General features: G+C 58.5%; 1 protein-coding gene across 7 annotated transcripts in view; it reads left to right on the top strand.

Annotated features, from left to right (window-relative positions):
* HTRA3 (HtrA serine peptidase 3) overlaps nt 1-9,840 on the top strand; it is a 30,510-nt gene extending 20,670 nt beyond the window's left edge. Inside the window, exons 7-10 of one of the 7 annotated variants that reach the window (XR_012331835.1) lie at nt 5,106-5,154; nt 6,724-6,819; nt 7,357-7,458; nt 8,468-8,595. Coding sequence is in view for 4 of the 7 variants with exons in the window: in XM_033856620.2 (XP_033712511.1) it covers nt 5,106-5,154; nt 6,724-6,819; nt 8,468-8,633 (311 nt within the window). In the remaining 3 variants the exon portion in view is untranslated. The other 6 variants (XM_033856620.2, XR_012331836.1, XR_012331837.1 and 3 more) reach the window with 6 other exon arrangements.
* The last annotated feature ends 2,349 nt before the right edge of the window (nt 9,841-12,189 follow it).

Genomic DNA, 12,189 nt, shown 5'->3' with positions numbered 1-12,189 from the left:
GTTGTCAGAACCCAGTGCTTCCTTCCTTCCATCACCTCACCCACCCACCCACCCATCTGCCCACCCACCCACCCATCCCTTCACCCACCAACACACCCATCCCTTCATCCACCAACACACCCATCCATTCACCCACCAACACACCCATCCCTTCACCCACCAACACACCCATCCATTCACCCACCAACACACCCATCCCTTCACCCACCAACACACCCATCCCTTCACCCACCAACACACCCATCCATTCACCCACCCACCCACCCATCCCTTCACCCACCAACACACCCATCCCTTCACCCACCAACACACCCATCCCTTCACCCACCCACCCCCCATCCAACCATCCATTCTTCTACCCACCCACCCATCCGTGCACCCACTCATACATCCATCCATCTAGCCTTCCTTTCTTCCTTCCTTTTCCTTCTTTCTTTCCTTCCATCCCTCCTTCCTTCTGTTCATCCATCCACCTATTCACCCTTCCTTCCTTCCACCCATCCACCTGCCCATCCACGAGTCCTCCCTCTTCCAGCCCTCTGGCCATGCAGACTGCCAAGCAGCGTAGCCTCTACTCCGGGGGAGCAGAGCCCGAGGTCCTGATCCTTGGGCATTACCCTCTTCTCATCCTCCATCTCCTCCCCCCATCCACACGGGCACGTCCCGCCCACCCTGCCTGCTCCCAGATGGCCACGAGCATCTGTCTGGGAGAGGCCTTGACAAGGCCAGGTGACTGTCCCCTGTCCCTAGTAAGGACAGGCCAGCCGCTTTCCCAGAGTCGGTGGTCACAGCCACTCTCCAGAGGAGGGCCACGTTTCTAATCTCAGGACCTTTCCTGGCGGCCTCCACCTTCCCACCATTCTCTTCACCTGAGCAACTTCTCCTTCCGCCCAATTTGTCTCCCATGACCCCTCGTGGCCAGCGCCCAGACCTGACTCAGCCCTACTGCTCACATCTTCATGTTGCTCCCTCTCTCCTCCCAGCCCCTTCGCCAGCAGTCCACTGAGGGCAGGGGGATTTCTTCATGCTTGCCCCATCCTGCACGCCCCCACCAGCCAAGTGTACAGACTCCAGTACAGCCCAGACCAGGGCTAAGAGGACTGGTCCCATGGAGAACCGCAGTTGAGGACCCCGTTTGGTTCATCCGTGTCCCTTATGTGAAGACAGCCTGAAGCCAGGGCACAGCCAGTCTTCCTTAAAGAAGCTGAAGGCTTCTGTTGGCCAGGGGATCATCTCACCTCTTGAGCCCTTTTCTCCTTGGCTGCTAGGAAGCTCAGAACTTGATCCAGGGCTGCACCTTCGTACCACACTTGGTTTTTTCTCTAATAACCAAGTTTTCCAGTTTAATTTTCCTCTGCTCCAGGGGTGCCTTTGACTTTGGCCACCTTCCTGGAAATCAGTGGGGCTGTACTTGGCACAGATTGAGCTGTGAGGTGACTGATTTGTTGGAAGTGGGGTGATAACATCCTCTTCTTTTTTCTCTCTTCCTCTGTTGTTGTACAGGGACTGTCCCCATCCTTTGTTGTACGGGGACTGTCCCCATCAGCACTGACCTCACCTCAGGCCCCAGGGAACACTCGTCCCCTGTCCCCAGAGCTGTCACCTCCCTGAGGACATGTGGACTAATGAAAGAGCCCAACAAGTTTTAGCTGATTGACTGAATTTATAATTTTAAAGCCTTCTGAAATTGACTGATATTCACTTTTAGGTATTTTTTTTTAAATAAAAATACCAAATCATCCAAACCCAGTTAATCTAAATTTCTTTAAGACTGACCTCTTTTTATTACAGTGAGGGAATGTTAGTTAAGGTGCACTTCTTGTTTCCATCTAGGGGTTGGGGGGCAGAGGCCTCTGGGGGACTTTCAAGGTAAGAGTGGCCCCAGGAGTGTCTGGGGGTTCAGCCAGCCTTAGGACTAACGTGTACCCACAGCGGGTGATTGAGTTAGTGGGCTGGGCCATCCTAGGTGTGTCCGCCCGGAAGGTACGCAGATAGTACACAAACTTACGCCCAGGACTGAGGGGCAGAAAAACAATGGTTCAGCTCGACTCCCTGAGTCATGTGTGACCCTGGACTTGTCCTGTCCTTCCTGGAAGCCTCAGAGAGTTGGAGAGGGAGGAAGCGGAAGAGGGCCAGTTATGCTTACACATAAGTCTAACCCTGACCACACTCGCCACTGTCATTCACCATGGTCTAGGAAGTCCTAGCCATAATAATTAAATGAAAAAAAGAAAAAAAAGAAAGAAAGAAGAGGAATCTAGTGGCGGAGGAAAAAGGAAAACTGTCACTCTGTAGATGACGTGATACTCTATATAGCAAATGCTGAAGGCAACACCCCAAAACAAATAGATCCCGTCAGAAAACTCAGTTAAGTTGCAGGATACAACAGTAATCTACAGAGTCCATTTTGGGGAGACAAGCGTCCATGCCGGAGACCAGTGAGGGGCCCACAGCAGCCTTTCTGGTGGCCAGGCTCGGGGGGTGGCAGCTGTGGGGTGAGGGCTGGTTGGGTCCGGGATCTATTTTGAACTTGGAGCCAATAGGACCCGCTGGACGCTGGGGTGAGTGAGGGGCATTTCCTGGGATGGGGGCCCTTGGGCAAATCAGAGATTAGTCTTGATGCCGAGAAGCCCAGGTGTGAGCATCGCTCTCGTGTCTGTTTGTTTGTTGAAGTGAGAGTCAGTTCATGGGGCCTACGGTTGACCATGGAAAATGTACCCTTGGGTGCATTTCTCCTTCCCCGGAGAGCATCCGCCCCCTTCAGGCCATCACTTCCCCTCCCCGCCCGCATTGTTGTTTTGTTACCATCTTTGATGTACTTGCCTCACTTTGGGTCAGCGTGGTTCCGTGACATGTTTAGAAGGAAACAGGGCACCCAGCCTCCCTCCAAGCCTTGTTTCCAGCACGCGACACGCATCACTTAGGTGATTTTCCAATAAGGACGGGAAGACGAAGGGTTGCCGTTATGATTCTGTTTCTGGAGAGCCCGCGAGTGGGCGTGGCCCGCTGCTCCGGGGTCGGTGGAGGGTGAGGAATCTCCTGCCCCAGGAGATCTAACAGGACAGCCACTGGCCTCAGGTGACCCTGGGCTACGCTTCTCGAAGCCGCGGGTTTCTTCCTCTTTGGTAAGCGTGACCTTGGGGCTGTGAGCGAAGCTGACCAGTGGCCGGTACTCATGCCGGGAGCAGGTTGGAGGGCTGAGGCCTCAGTGCCGGGCCCCACCGCTTTCCTCTGAGGACCTCATCCAGTCTTGTGGATTTAAGTGCCACCTAGAGTGACTCCCCCAAATTTACATCTCCAGCCTGACCCCCTCCCCAAACCCTAGTCTCAGATGTACAACTGCTTGTCACCCCCACACACACAAGCTGTGCGTCCCCATCGCCATTCCCCTTCTCAGTTACGGCAGCTCCATCCTTCCAGATTTTCCACCTGCATCCAATCCATCAGCCAGCCCCGCTGGCCCTATCTTGGGGATCAGTCCGTCCCCTACTGCTCTCTTGCCATCTCCAGCTCCACCCCCCAAGCCAGCCACCAGGGACACTCACCTCCTCTCTGCTCCTCTGTCCATGCCCTTGCCCCCCACAGACTCTTCCCACTGCCAGAGGAGGTTCTTGCAGAATTTAAGGCAGACCGTGGCGTGTCTCTGTGCAAACCCTCCTCAGGCTCCACCTCACTGGGAGTAAAACCCAAAGCCCAGCAGATCGATGGGGTCAGGGCTCCCATGTGCTCTGACCTCAACTCCCACATCTCCCAACATCTCCCGTGTTCCAGGGTTCCACCATCTGGAACATCCATCCATCTTCCTTGCTGAAATGTCTGTTTACATAATATGCCCATTTTTAAAATTGGAGTTGTTCGTGTTCTTAAGTTTTGAGAATTCTTTATATATTCTGGACAGGATCCCTTTGTCAGATAAATGAACTGCAAATATTTTCTCCTGCTGGCTTGTCTTTTCATTCTCTTAAGAGCAGAAGTTTTGTGAATTTTGACGAAGTCTGATTTACCAATTTTTGTAAATGGGTTGTGAGTCTAGTGTTATATGAAAGAAATCTTTGCTAACCAAAGGTCCAGGAAGGTTTTCTCTTACATTTTCTTCCAAAAGTTTTACTTTGTGAGGTTTTAGACTTAGGACTATTATGTGCTTTGAATTAATTTTTAAAAATAGTGCCAAGGGGGCTTTCCTGGTGGCGCAGTGTTTGAGAGTCCGCCTACCGATGCAGGGGACACGGGTTCGTGCCCTTGTCTGGGAAGATCCCACGTGCCACGGAGCGGCTGGGCCCGTGAGCCATGGCCGCTGAGCTTGTGCGTCCGGAGCCTGTGCTCCGCAACGGGAGAGGCCACAACAGTGAGAGGCCCGCGTACAGAAAAAAAAAAAACAAAGATGGGTTATTTAGAAATATATATTTGGTTTCTAAGTTATTGGGAATCTTGTAGATACCTTTCTATTAGTGATTTCTAGTTTAATTCCATTGTGGCCAGAGAGCATATTTTTATGATACGACATTTTAAAAATGTACTGAAACTTGTTTATGGTTTAAAATATGTAAATTCTGTTTCTGGGTCTAAGTCATAGGCTGGAGCAGCTGGGAGCATAGAGGTACCATCTTAGCCTATTAGGCGTACAGTGCTCCAACCAGAGGGCCTGCCGCATGGTCAGAGCTCACTGGGTATTATCGATTAATATATTATTTATGGAGAAGGCTGGGGAAGGTGACTAGTTCAGACCAGAGGAAGGTGACTTTGGGGAACCTGTGGGCTGGAGGCTGGAGAGAAGAGCCCCACTGTCTGCTGGGGTTTGGATGTGGGGCTTAGCAGGAGAGCCGGTGTCAGAGCTGAGGTGGTTGGATGGTGCCTGAGAGGGTGAGGGTGGGCACGAAGCCACAAGATTAGAGCCAGGACGTCTCCCAGCCCCTCAAGAACAGCCAAGTGGAGAGAGGAAACTCTAGGTGATCACAAGGGGGCTGGGCTGGTCCAAGCAAGGCGGCTCCCGCTGCCTTCTACTACTGGTGTAGCGGGTGGGGGACTTCTGCCCCTGCCCGGCTCCTTGGCGGGGACAGAGACTTCCACGGAGGCTCTAACCAAGTCCCGACGTGCTCGGTTTCTAGACTGGAAGAAGCGCTTCATTGGCATACGAATGCGGACCATCACACCCAGGTGAGTGCCGAAGGATGCTGCCCCCGCCACCCCTCCGTTCTCATCCCTCACCTCGAGCTTCCTCCCAGACCCTGGCCCCAACATGCCCGGCCACCCGCAGGTGCTCCAGCAGGCCAGACACACTCAGGCTTCTGAGCCTTTTTCAGGCCGGTCCCTCTGCCTGGAATGCCTTTCCCCCTTTGCCTGATAGGTTCCTTTGGCTTCCGTAGGACTCCATTCAGGTGCCCCTCCTCCAGGAAGCCTCCCAGATGAGCTTCCTGTGGCTTCCATAACAAATTACCACAAACTCGGAGGCTCAAAACAATAGAAGTTCATTCTCTCACAGTTCTGGAAGCCCACAGTCCCAAATCAAGGTGTCAGCAGGGCTGCACTCCCCCCGGCCGCTCCAGGGGAGGATCTTCCTTGCACCTCCCAGCTTCTGGTGGTTCCAGGTGTCTCTTGGACTGTAGCTGCATCTCTGCAGGCTCTGCCATCCTCATCGCATGGCGTCTTCTTCCTGTGTGTCTGTGTCCAGTCTCCCTCTTATTTCTCTTATTAAAACACCAGCCATTGGATTAAGGGCCCACTCTAAGTCAGGCTGATCTCATCTAGAGATTCTTAACCAACCATGTCTGCAAAGACCCTATTTCCAAACAACGTCACGTTCTGAGGCCCTAGGTGGGCATCAGTTTTGGGGGCGGGGGGGACACTATTCTACCTCCCCAGGTGCCTCCTCTTCTCTTGCAAAGCTGTGCTTCCCTCGCCAGCATCGCCTTGGTCCCGTGGTGTCAGAATCGCCCATCCTCAACCTTGACCATGAGCTCCTTGGGAGCGGGGACTGGGTCCTGCTCATCTGTCTGCTCCCCCCACCCCTCCCAGGACCCGGTCTACAGCAGAGTGGGTGCCTGGAAATACTAAGTGAGTGAAATAGAGAAGGGGGTGGGGAAGAGGAGGGAGAGAGAGGAAGGAAAGGAAGCTGAAGGGAGGAAAATGCAACATCAGGTCCAAGGTTTGAAGAAGGAAGAGGTCTCTGCACTGGGGAGCTCTGGGAAGAGGTAAGCTCACCTGACTCACCCTCCTGCCCACTCAGTCCCTAAAATGACCTTCTTCCTGTTTCAGCAACCGTTCACCTAGGGAATAGGTCTGACAGCAATTCGGAATCAAGACCGATATGCCAATTTGTCTTCTAAAGGTGTCCTTTCCGTCTCCCTATCACCCACCCGCTCATCCGTCACACCGTCCGTCCAGTCGTCTGTCTCTCCACAGCATCATTCACCCAGTGTCTGTTCATCCTCCTCTACCTTTCCTTCCTTCCTCATCCTTCCTCCCCCCCATCCTCCCATCCGTCTGTCCATCACCCTCCCCTCTTTACACTTCTGACCATCCACCTTCACCAAGGTTTCTCTTGAGGAGCCCACGTTGAGTAGGGGACACAGGCAAGGATCAGTGACAACCCAGAGTTGTCAGTGGCAGGACAGGGCAAGGTGGGAGCCCAGAGGAGACGCCTGGTCTGGCCCGGGTGGTGGAGAGAAGGAAGAGTCCGTTTGGAGGCTCAGAAGGAGTGCCTTAACCGTGGAACTGCCTTTTCAGTTTGGTGGAGGAACTGAAGGCCAGCAACCCAGACTTCCCGGCGGTCAGCAGTGGGATTTACGTGCAAGAGGTTGTCCCAAATTCACCTTCTCAGAGGTAGGCTTCACCGGAGGAAGCAGGGAGACTGGGCAGGTGGAGGCAGGGCCTGGGCTGGGCCTCACTGATGCGCACGACCTTTAGCTTCCTGGCAGCATGACGCAATGTGGAGTGGCAGGTGGGACTCCGGCCAGTCCTCTAAGCCAGAGGCAGGCTGGAGAGGTGAAGGCCATGCCCTTCCTTGGCCCAGAATGTCCTTTCCTTGGGTCTGGGGAGACAGAGTAGCAGAGGTCACCCCGAGCTGCGTCAGCCTGGCTCTCACCAGCCCCGTGGGCCAGCCTGGGTCTCTCTGGGCCAGTGTTCTCATCTACAAAATGGGCATGATTCAACCTACTCTTCCTGTCCCGTGAGACATTGTCAAGATCAAATGAGATAAAGCCTTGTTTTCTTGGAAACCACCAACTACTAGAGAAAGGTCAATTGTTGCAGCACTGTGGGCTGAGGCAGGCAGTGCGGTGGGTGGGGTCTGACGCACTTGCACGGCTGATCTGTGCCCTGGAGCAGCTCTGAGCAAGGCCTACCCCTCCTCTGCCTCAGGGCTGCATCTGTGCAGTGGGCGGGCTGCAGCAGATCCCGCTTTTAACTGTAACCCCGGGAGCTGGAGATGGTCCACGCTGAGATCTCGGGCTGCTGGAAAGGGTGAGGGCAGAGTGCGGACTGGAGCCGGGCAGGTGGGCCCCCCAGCCCCCGTGGCCCCTGCAACCCAACAGGACGCCTCCTTTCTGTTTTGTGTGCTGGGCTGGAAGACGCGGACCCCTTGTGTCCTTCCGCCGTGAACACAGTACACGTGCTCAGCCCGCAGCCGACCTGCAGTAAGAATTGTTGGAATACCGATCCGTGAATCCATGAAAGCCAAAGAGTAACCACCGCAGCTCAAGCTCTTTATTCCGAGTTGCCGCACCCCGCGATTCAGCAGACAGCGGTCACCGAGAGCGGCCGCACGCAGGGCACCCCAGAGCCAGACGGGAGCTCTGTGGCGATGGTGGCTGCCGCCGGCCAAGGCTGCACGTGAGCTGTGCGTTCCACGTGCATCATCTCAGTCAATCCTCACTGCAGCCTGGGACACGCAGGCTGCTGCTCTCGCCCCATTGCTCAGATGGGAAGGCTAAGGCTTGGCAAAGTCGCTCCTCCGAGGTCACACGGCCCACGTGTGTGGATCTGGGTGCTATCACCCATACATCTAACCACGGTGCCACCCCGCCCGCCCTCTGGGGGGAGGGGAAGGTCACAGCGAGTCAGGTGCAGAAAGGGGGGGCCAGCCCAGCTCGCTCTGTCTCTGATGGGAAAATCTTACGTTAGAATCAAACCCCTGGACCTCGTAATTTGCAAATCATGTTCCCACGTAGGGCTGTAGATGTGGAAACCGAGGCTCGAAGGGGCAGAGCACCTGGCCCAAGGCAGCCCAGCGAGGGAGGCTGCAGCCAGAACGTGACCCCAGCCCTTCTGATGTACAGAAGTAGACCGAGAAGGCGCTAGTCCGTTGCAGGACAGTGCTTTCCGTCTGCTGTGAGAGCCTTGCGGTCAGGGCCGTGTCCTTCCCTGTTGAAATGAATTTTCCTAATGTGCTGCTGTTAACGCCCACTGTGCCCAGACCCGGGCCCGGGCCTCTCGGGGCGGTGCTGTGACCGCGTGTCTCTCCTGTTGGCAGAGGGGGCATCCAGGATGGCGACATCATCGTCAAGGTCAACGGGCGCCCTCTGGCCGACTCGAGCGAGCTGCAGGAAGCCGTCCTGACCGAGTCGCCGCTGCTGCTGCAGGTGCGGCGGGGGAACGACGACCTGCTCTTCAGCATCGTGCCCGAGGTCGTCCTGTGAGGGTGGGGCCCCCTCCCTCCATCGCCGCCGGAGCCTGCAGCCGGGACAGGGGCCAGCAGACGGGCTCCGCCCGGAGCCGCTGCCTCCCTTGGGGTCAGGACCAAGGACCGAGGTCGGTCCTCAGCAGAGCCAGAGGCCTCCTCCCGGCCGTCCAGGGCCAGAGCCACGGGCTGGGCTTGGCCAGGGGTCCGCATCTCAGCCTTCTGGGAGGACTGGCCCCAGCATCACGGTGCCCCTGGGGGCAGCCCAATGTCCCCCCCGCCCACCAAATGCTCCTGAGGGCCCTTCCAAGTTCCCAGATCTAGAAAACTCTTCTATTTGCCCGGAGGAAGTCCCATCCTCTCTCCCGCCTTCCTGCCTTTGCACCTGTTGATAGGATACCTCTCTCTGGAATGCCCGCTGCCCCACCCCTCCCCTCACTGACTCTCACCTGTTCAGGTCTCAGCCCCCCAGCCTCCTTCTCTCCCAGGTGCGCCTCCCTGGCCTCCCACACCCAATAGCACAGCGCCCACCATGTTGAATGACCAGGGCTGTCTGCCCGGCCAATCTGCTCCCCTTGAGGAGTCAGGTGTGGCGGTTCTGGCCCGGAGTTGGCACCGCGGGATGTCCCCTGGCCGTCCAGCTAAGCCCCAGGGCTTGGCGATGAGGTCCGCCTTCCCAGGCGCAAGAGAAGCTGGCAGGGAGCAGAGCGTGTCTGACCGCCTGGAAGACCGCCCGTCCTCCGGGAGGGGCCCCTGGGGTGGAGGGCGGAGGGCAGAGGAAGCTGGGACCTGCGGGGGGGAGGGGAGGGGAGGGCTGAGCCGGCTACACCTCCCCTGGCTGTTCTGTGCAGCGGGACTCACGGCATCGCCCAGGAGCAGGCGAGGTGCCCCCCTCTCCGCGGGGAGCCTGTTTCCAGGTGCAGCCGGTCCCCCATGTTGCTTGTACTGTATGTTTCTCTACTGTATGGGAATTAAAGTTTACAAGCACATGGTCCCGTGCCAGCAGGGGCGTCTGGGGCAGCCCACCCGCCGCTGTGCAGCTTCTCCTGACCCAGAGCTGACACAGCAGTGGGCACGGAGACCCGGGCCTAACCGCCTGGAGCACCCAGGCATCGCCACACCCCAGCCGCCCCACCACTCAGCCCTGGCTCCCCACTTGCTCCCAGCCCCCCGGTCCCCGGCAAGACCCCTCCCTTCCCCGTGTCGTGGCCTCTCCCCCCAGGCAGCAGGGTCCTGAGACCTCCGAACTCCTGGCAGTCGGGCAGAGCCCTTGGAGAGGCGCCTGGCTGGCAGCGGCGAGTCCGCTGAGTGTGCAGTGCGTGCCCGGCCAGGCCGTGTGATAAAGGCGTCCCTGCGTCTGTGCTGTGTCATCCTCACTGCAGAGACCACCCAGCAACAGGGGATGAGGCAGAACAGGAGAGACACAGCTCGCTGCCCAGGGACACCGCAGGGGCTGCCCAGGGATGGCGGGAGCTGTGAACTTGCCCAGGGCCAGCTCCCAGGGTCACAAGTGGGGTTGTGAGGGTGAGGGGCGCCCATCAGGGCTGAGAGGGAGGGGCCCAGCCCTGTGTTCTGGACCACCGGCCCGGAAGGATCAAGTTCCCTTGGTTCCAAACCTTACAGCGCGGCAGGGTCTGCCGCCAGCCGCCCTCTGTGTGACCGCCGCCACCTTCTGCCTCGGGGGTGGGGCGGGGGAGTGACCTCAGACTGCAGACTGCAAGCTTTTCCGAGCTCCGAGAGCCTGGGGTTCAGTAGGTCCAGACTTAAATGACCCGCCACGGGGCGAATTTCAGGAGGTGGTCTCAGACGGCCATGGCGGCAGCCGGAATCACGCTCAGTACCTAGAAGGGCTCACGGGAGGTGCGTGGAGACAGGCACGCCGGGCGCTGGAGATGCTGAGTGTGGCCAGCTGGCTGGCTGGGGGAAGGGAAATCGGACCAAGAATCACTCAGCACCCACACTCAGAAGAGAACCAGAAACTGTCACAGGCGGCTTTTTAATGAGGGCTCTGGGATCTGGTTCACCATCCCAGTTTTGCAATCCCAGGGCTCAGATGATGTGAACTAAGCACCCTTCTCAGTCCCCACCCCTGGGCCGTACCCAGGCCCTGCTGGGGAAGGAGGGGGCCAGGCATAGAAGCAGCCCTGCAAGGCACCTCCCAACCCCTACCAAGCCGTGGTCCCCACTGCCCGCCGGTCCGCCCGCCCCCTCCCGTCCACCCTGAGCTGGACTCCACAGTTACCGCCCATCCCAGTGCCAGCATCCTCCGAAAACGTCAGAGCACGGCCCCAGAGCCTGGTTCAGCCCACGCCGCGGGGCTGCCTGCCTCCCAGCCAGCCCCCGTCCCTCCCCTCCCATCCAGAGTGGGTGGGCCACAGCGTCCCCACAGAGCAGGCCCCGTGCCACCCCACCCCTCAGCCGAGAACAGCCCGAACGTCCGAAGTCTGTCCACCCTCTGGGGTCTCTGCTCTCGCTCCCACCGGGCAGGCCCCCTGCTTTGCACACTTGCAACGGCCCGCGCAGCGTGGTCCTTGCTCTCCGTCTTCAGCCGTCCTGAGCACGTGCCCAGCGGCCACTTGGTCCCCCCTGAGAGTAAGGAGGAAGGCTGTGGAAGCGGCAGTCCAGGACATGGCCGGCCACTGGAGATGCTGAGTGTGGCCAGCTGGTGCGTGGGCCTGGGCTTGGGCAGAGGGTGAGCTGGAAGCAGGGCGCTGAGAGTAGAGCCGCAGACTTGACCAGGGCCAGGCATCCGAGAGGGATCTAGGGTCCGAGACCAAGGGGATCCATTCGGTTCCTGGCGGGAGCGGCTTCCCAGCTGGCGAGGCTGCTGCTCTCTGCGCGCACACGGGGCGGGGGCTGCCCACAGGGCCGGCAATCCCACCAGGGAGTCCTCACCCTCACCGAGCCCTGCTCAGCCCCAAGGCCCCAACTCTACCTCCCATCACGCTGCGGGTAGGGCTTCAGCGTATGAATCTGGGGGACGCAATCCAGCCCTTAGCACAGCAGCGGGGGTGGGGAAGGGAGAGAAGCCGACGGAGGCCTGCGGTGTTGAGCTGGTGGGCTCAGGCGACGGGGCGGACCCGGCCGAGACCCTCCGAAGAGCTGTGCAAAATGGAGAGCGGGGTGGTCGTCCACAGACCCCACCCTCCCTCGTTCCAGGGGGCTATGCCCAAGGGGAGCCCCCAGGCCAAAGGCGGAGGGACGCAGGCCCTGGAGGTAACGCTGACAGCGAGCCCAGAACTGCCCCTCGCAGCTGCAGGTGACCTCAGAGGTGGGGCAACGTGGGGGAAACCGACAGCCCCTCCTGCCTGAGACTTTGAGAGACAGACGTCGGGCGTGCCCAGCACTTGCCCAGTAGATCCAGTCGGATAACACGCTTGCAGTGCCCCAGACGGGTCGCCGGCCCCCTCTGGGCATTTCATGGAGCCGTCTTCCCCTGAGGTGTGGAGCTGGGGTGGACTGGGCTCCCCGGGCGTGGCGTCTGCAGGCAGCAACGGTGACCAATTCATCAGCAACCCTCCTTCTCCACCGCCACCCAGAGACCCTCGGGTTTGGAGGGGAGGGAGGAAGGGGGC

The sequence above is a fragment of the Tursiops truncatus genome, chromosome 5 (genome assembly GCF_011762595.2).
Source record: "Tursiops truncatus isolate mTurTru1 chromosome 5, mTurTru1.mat.Y, whole genome shotgun sequence".
NCBI lineage: Eukaryota > Metazoa > Chordata > Mammalia > Artiodactyla > Delphinidae > Tursiops > Tursiops truncatus.
This window is presented reverse-complemented; position numbering and strand designations above follow the sequence as displayed.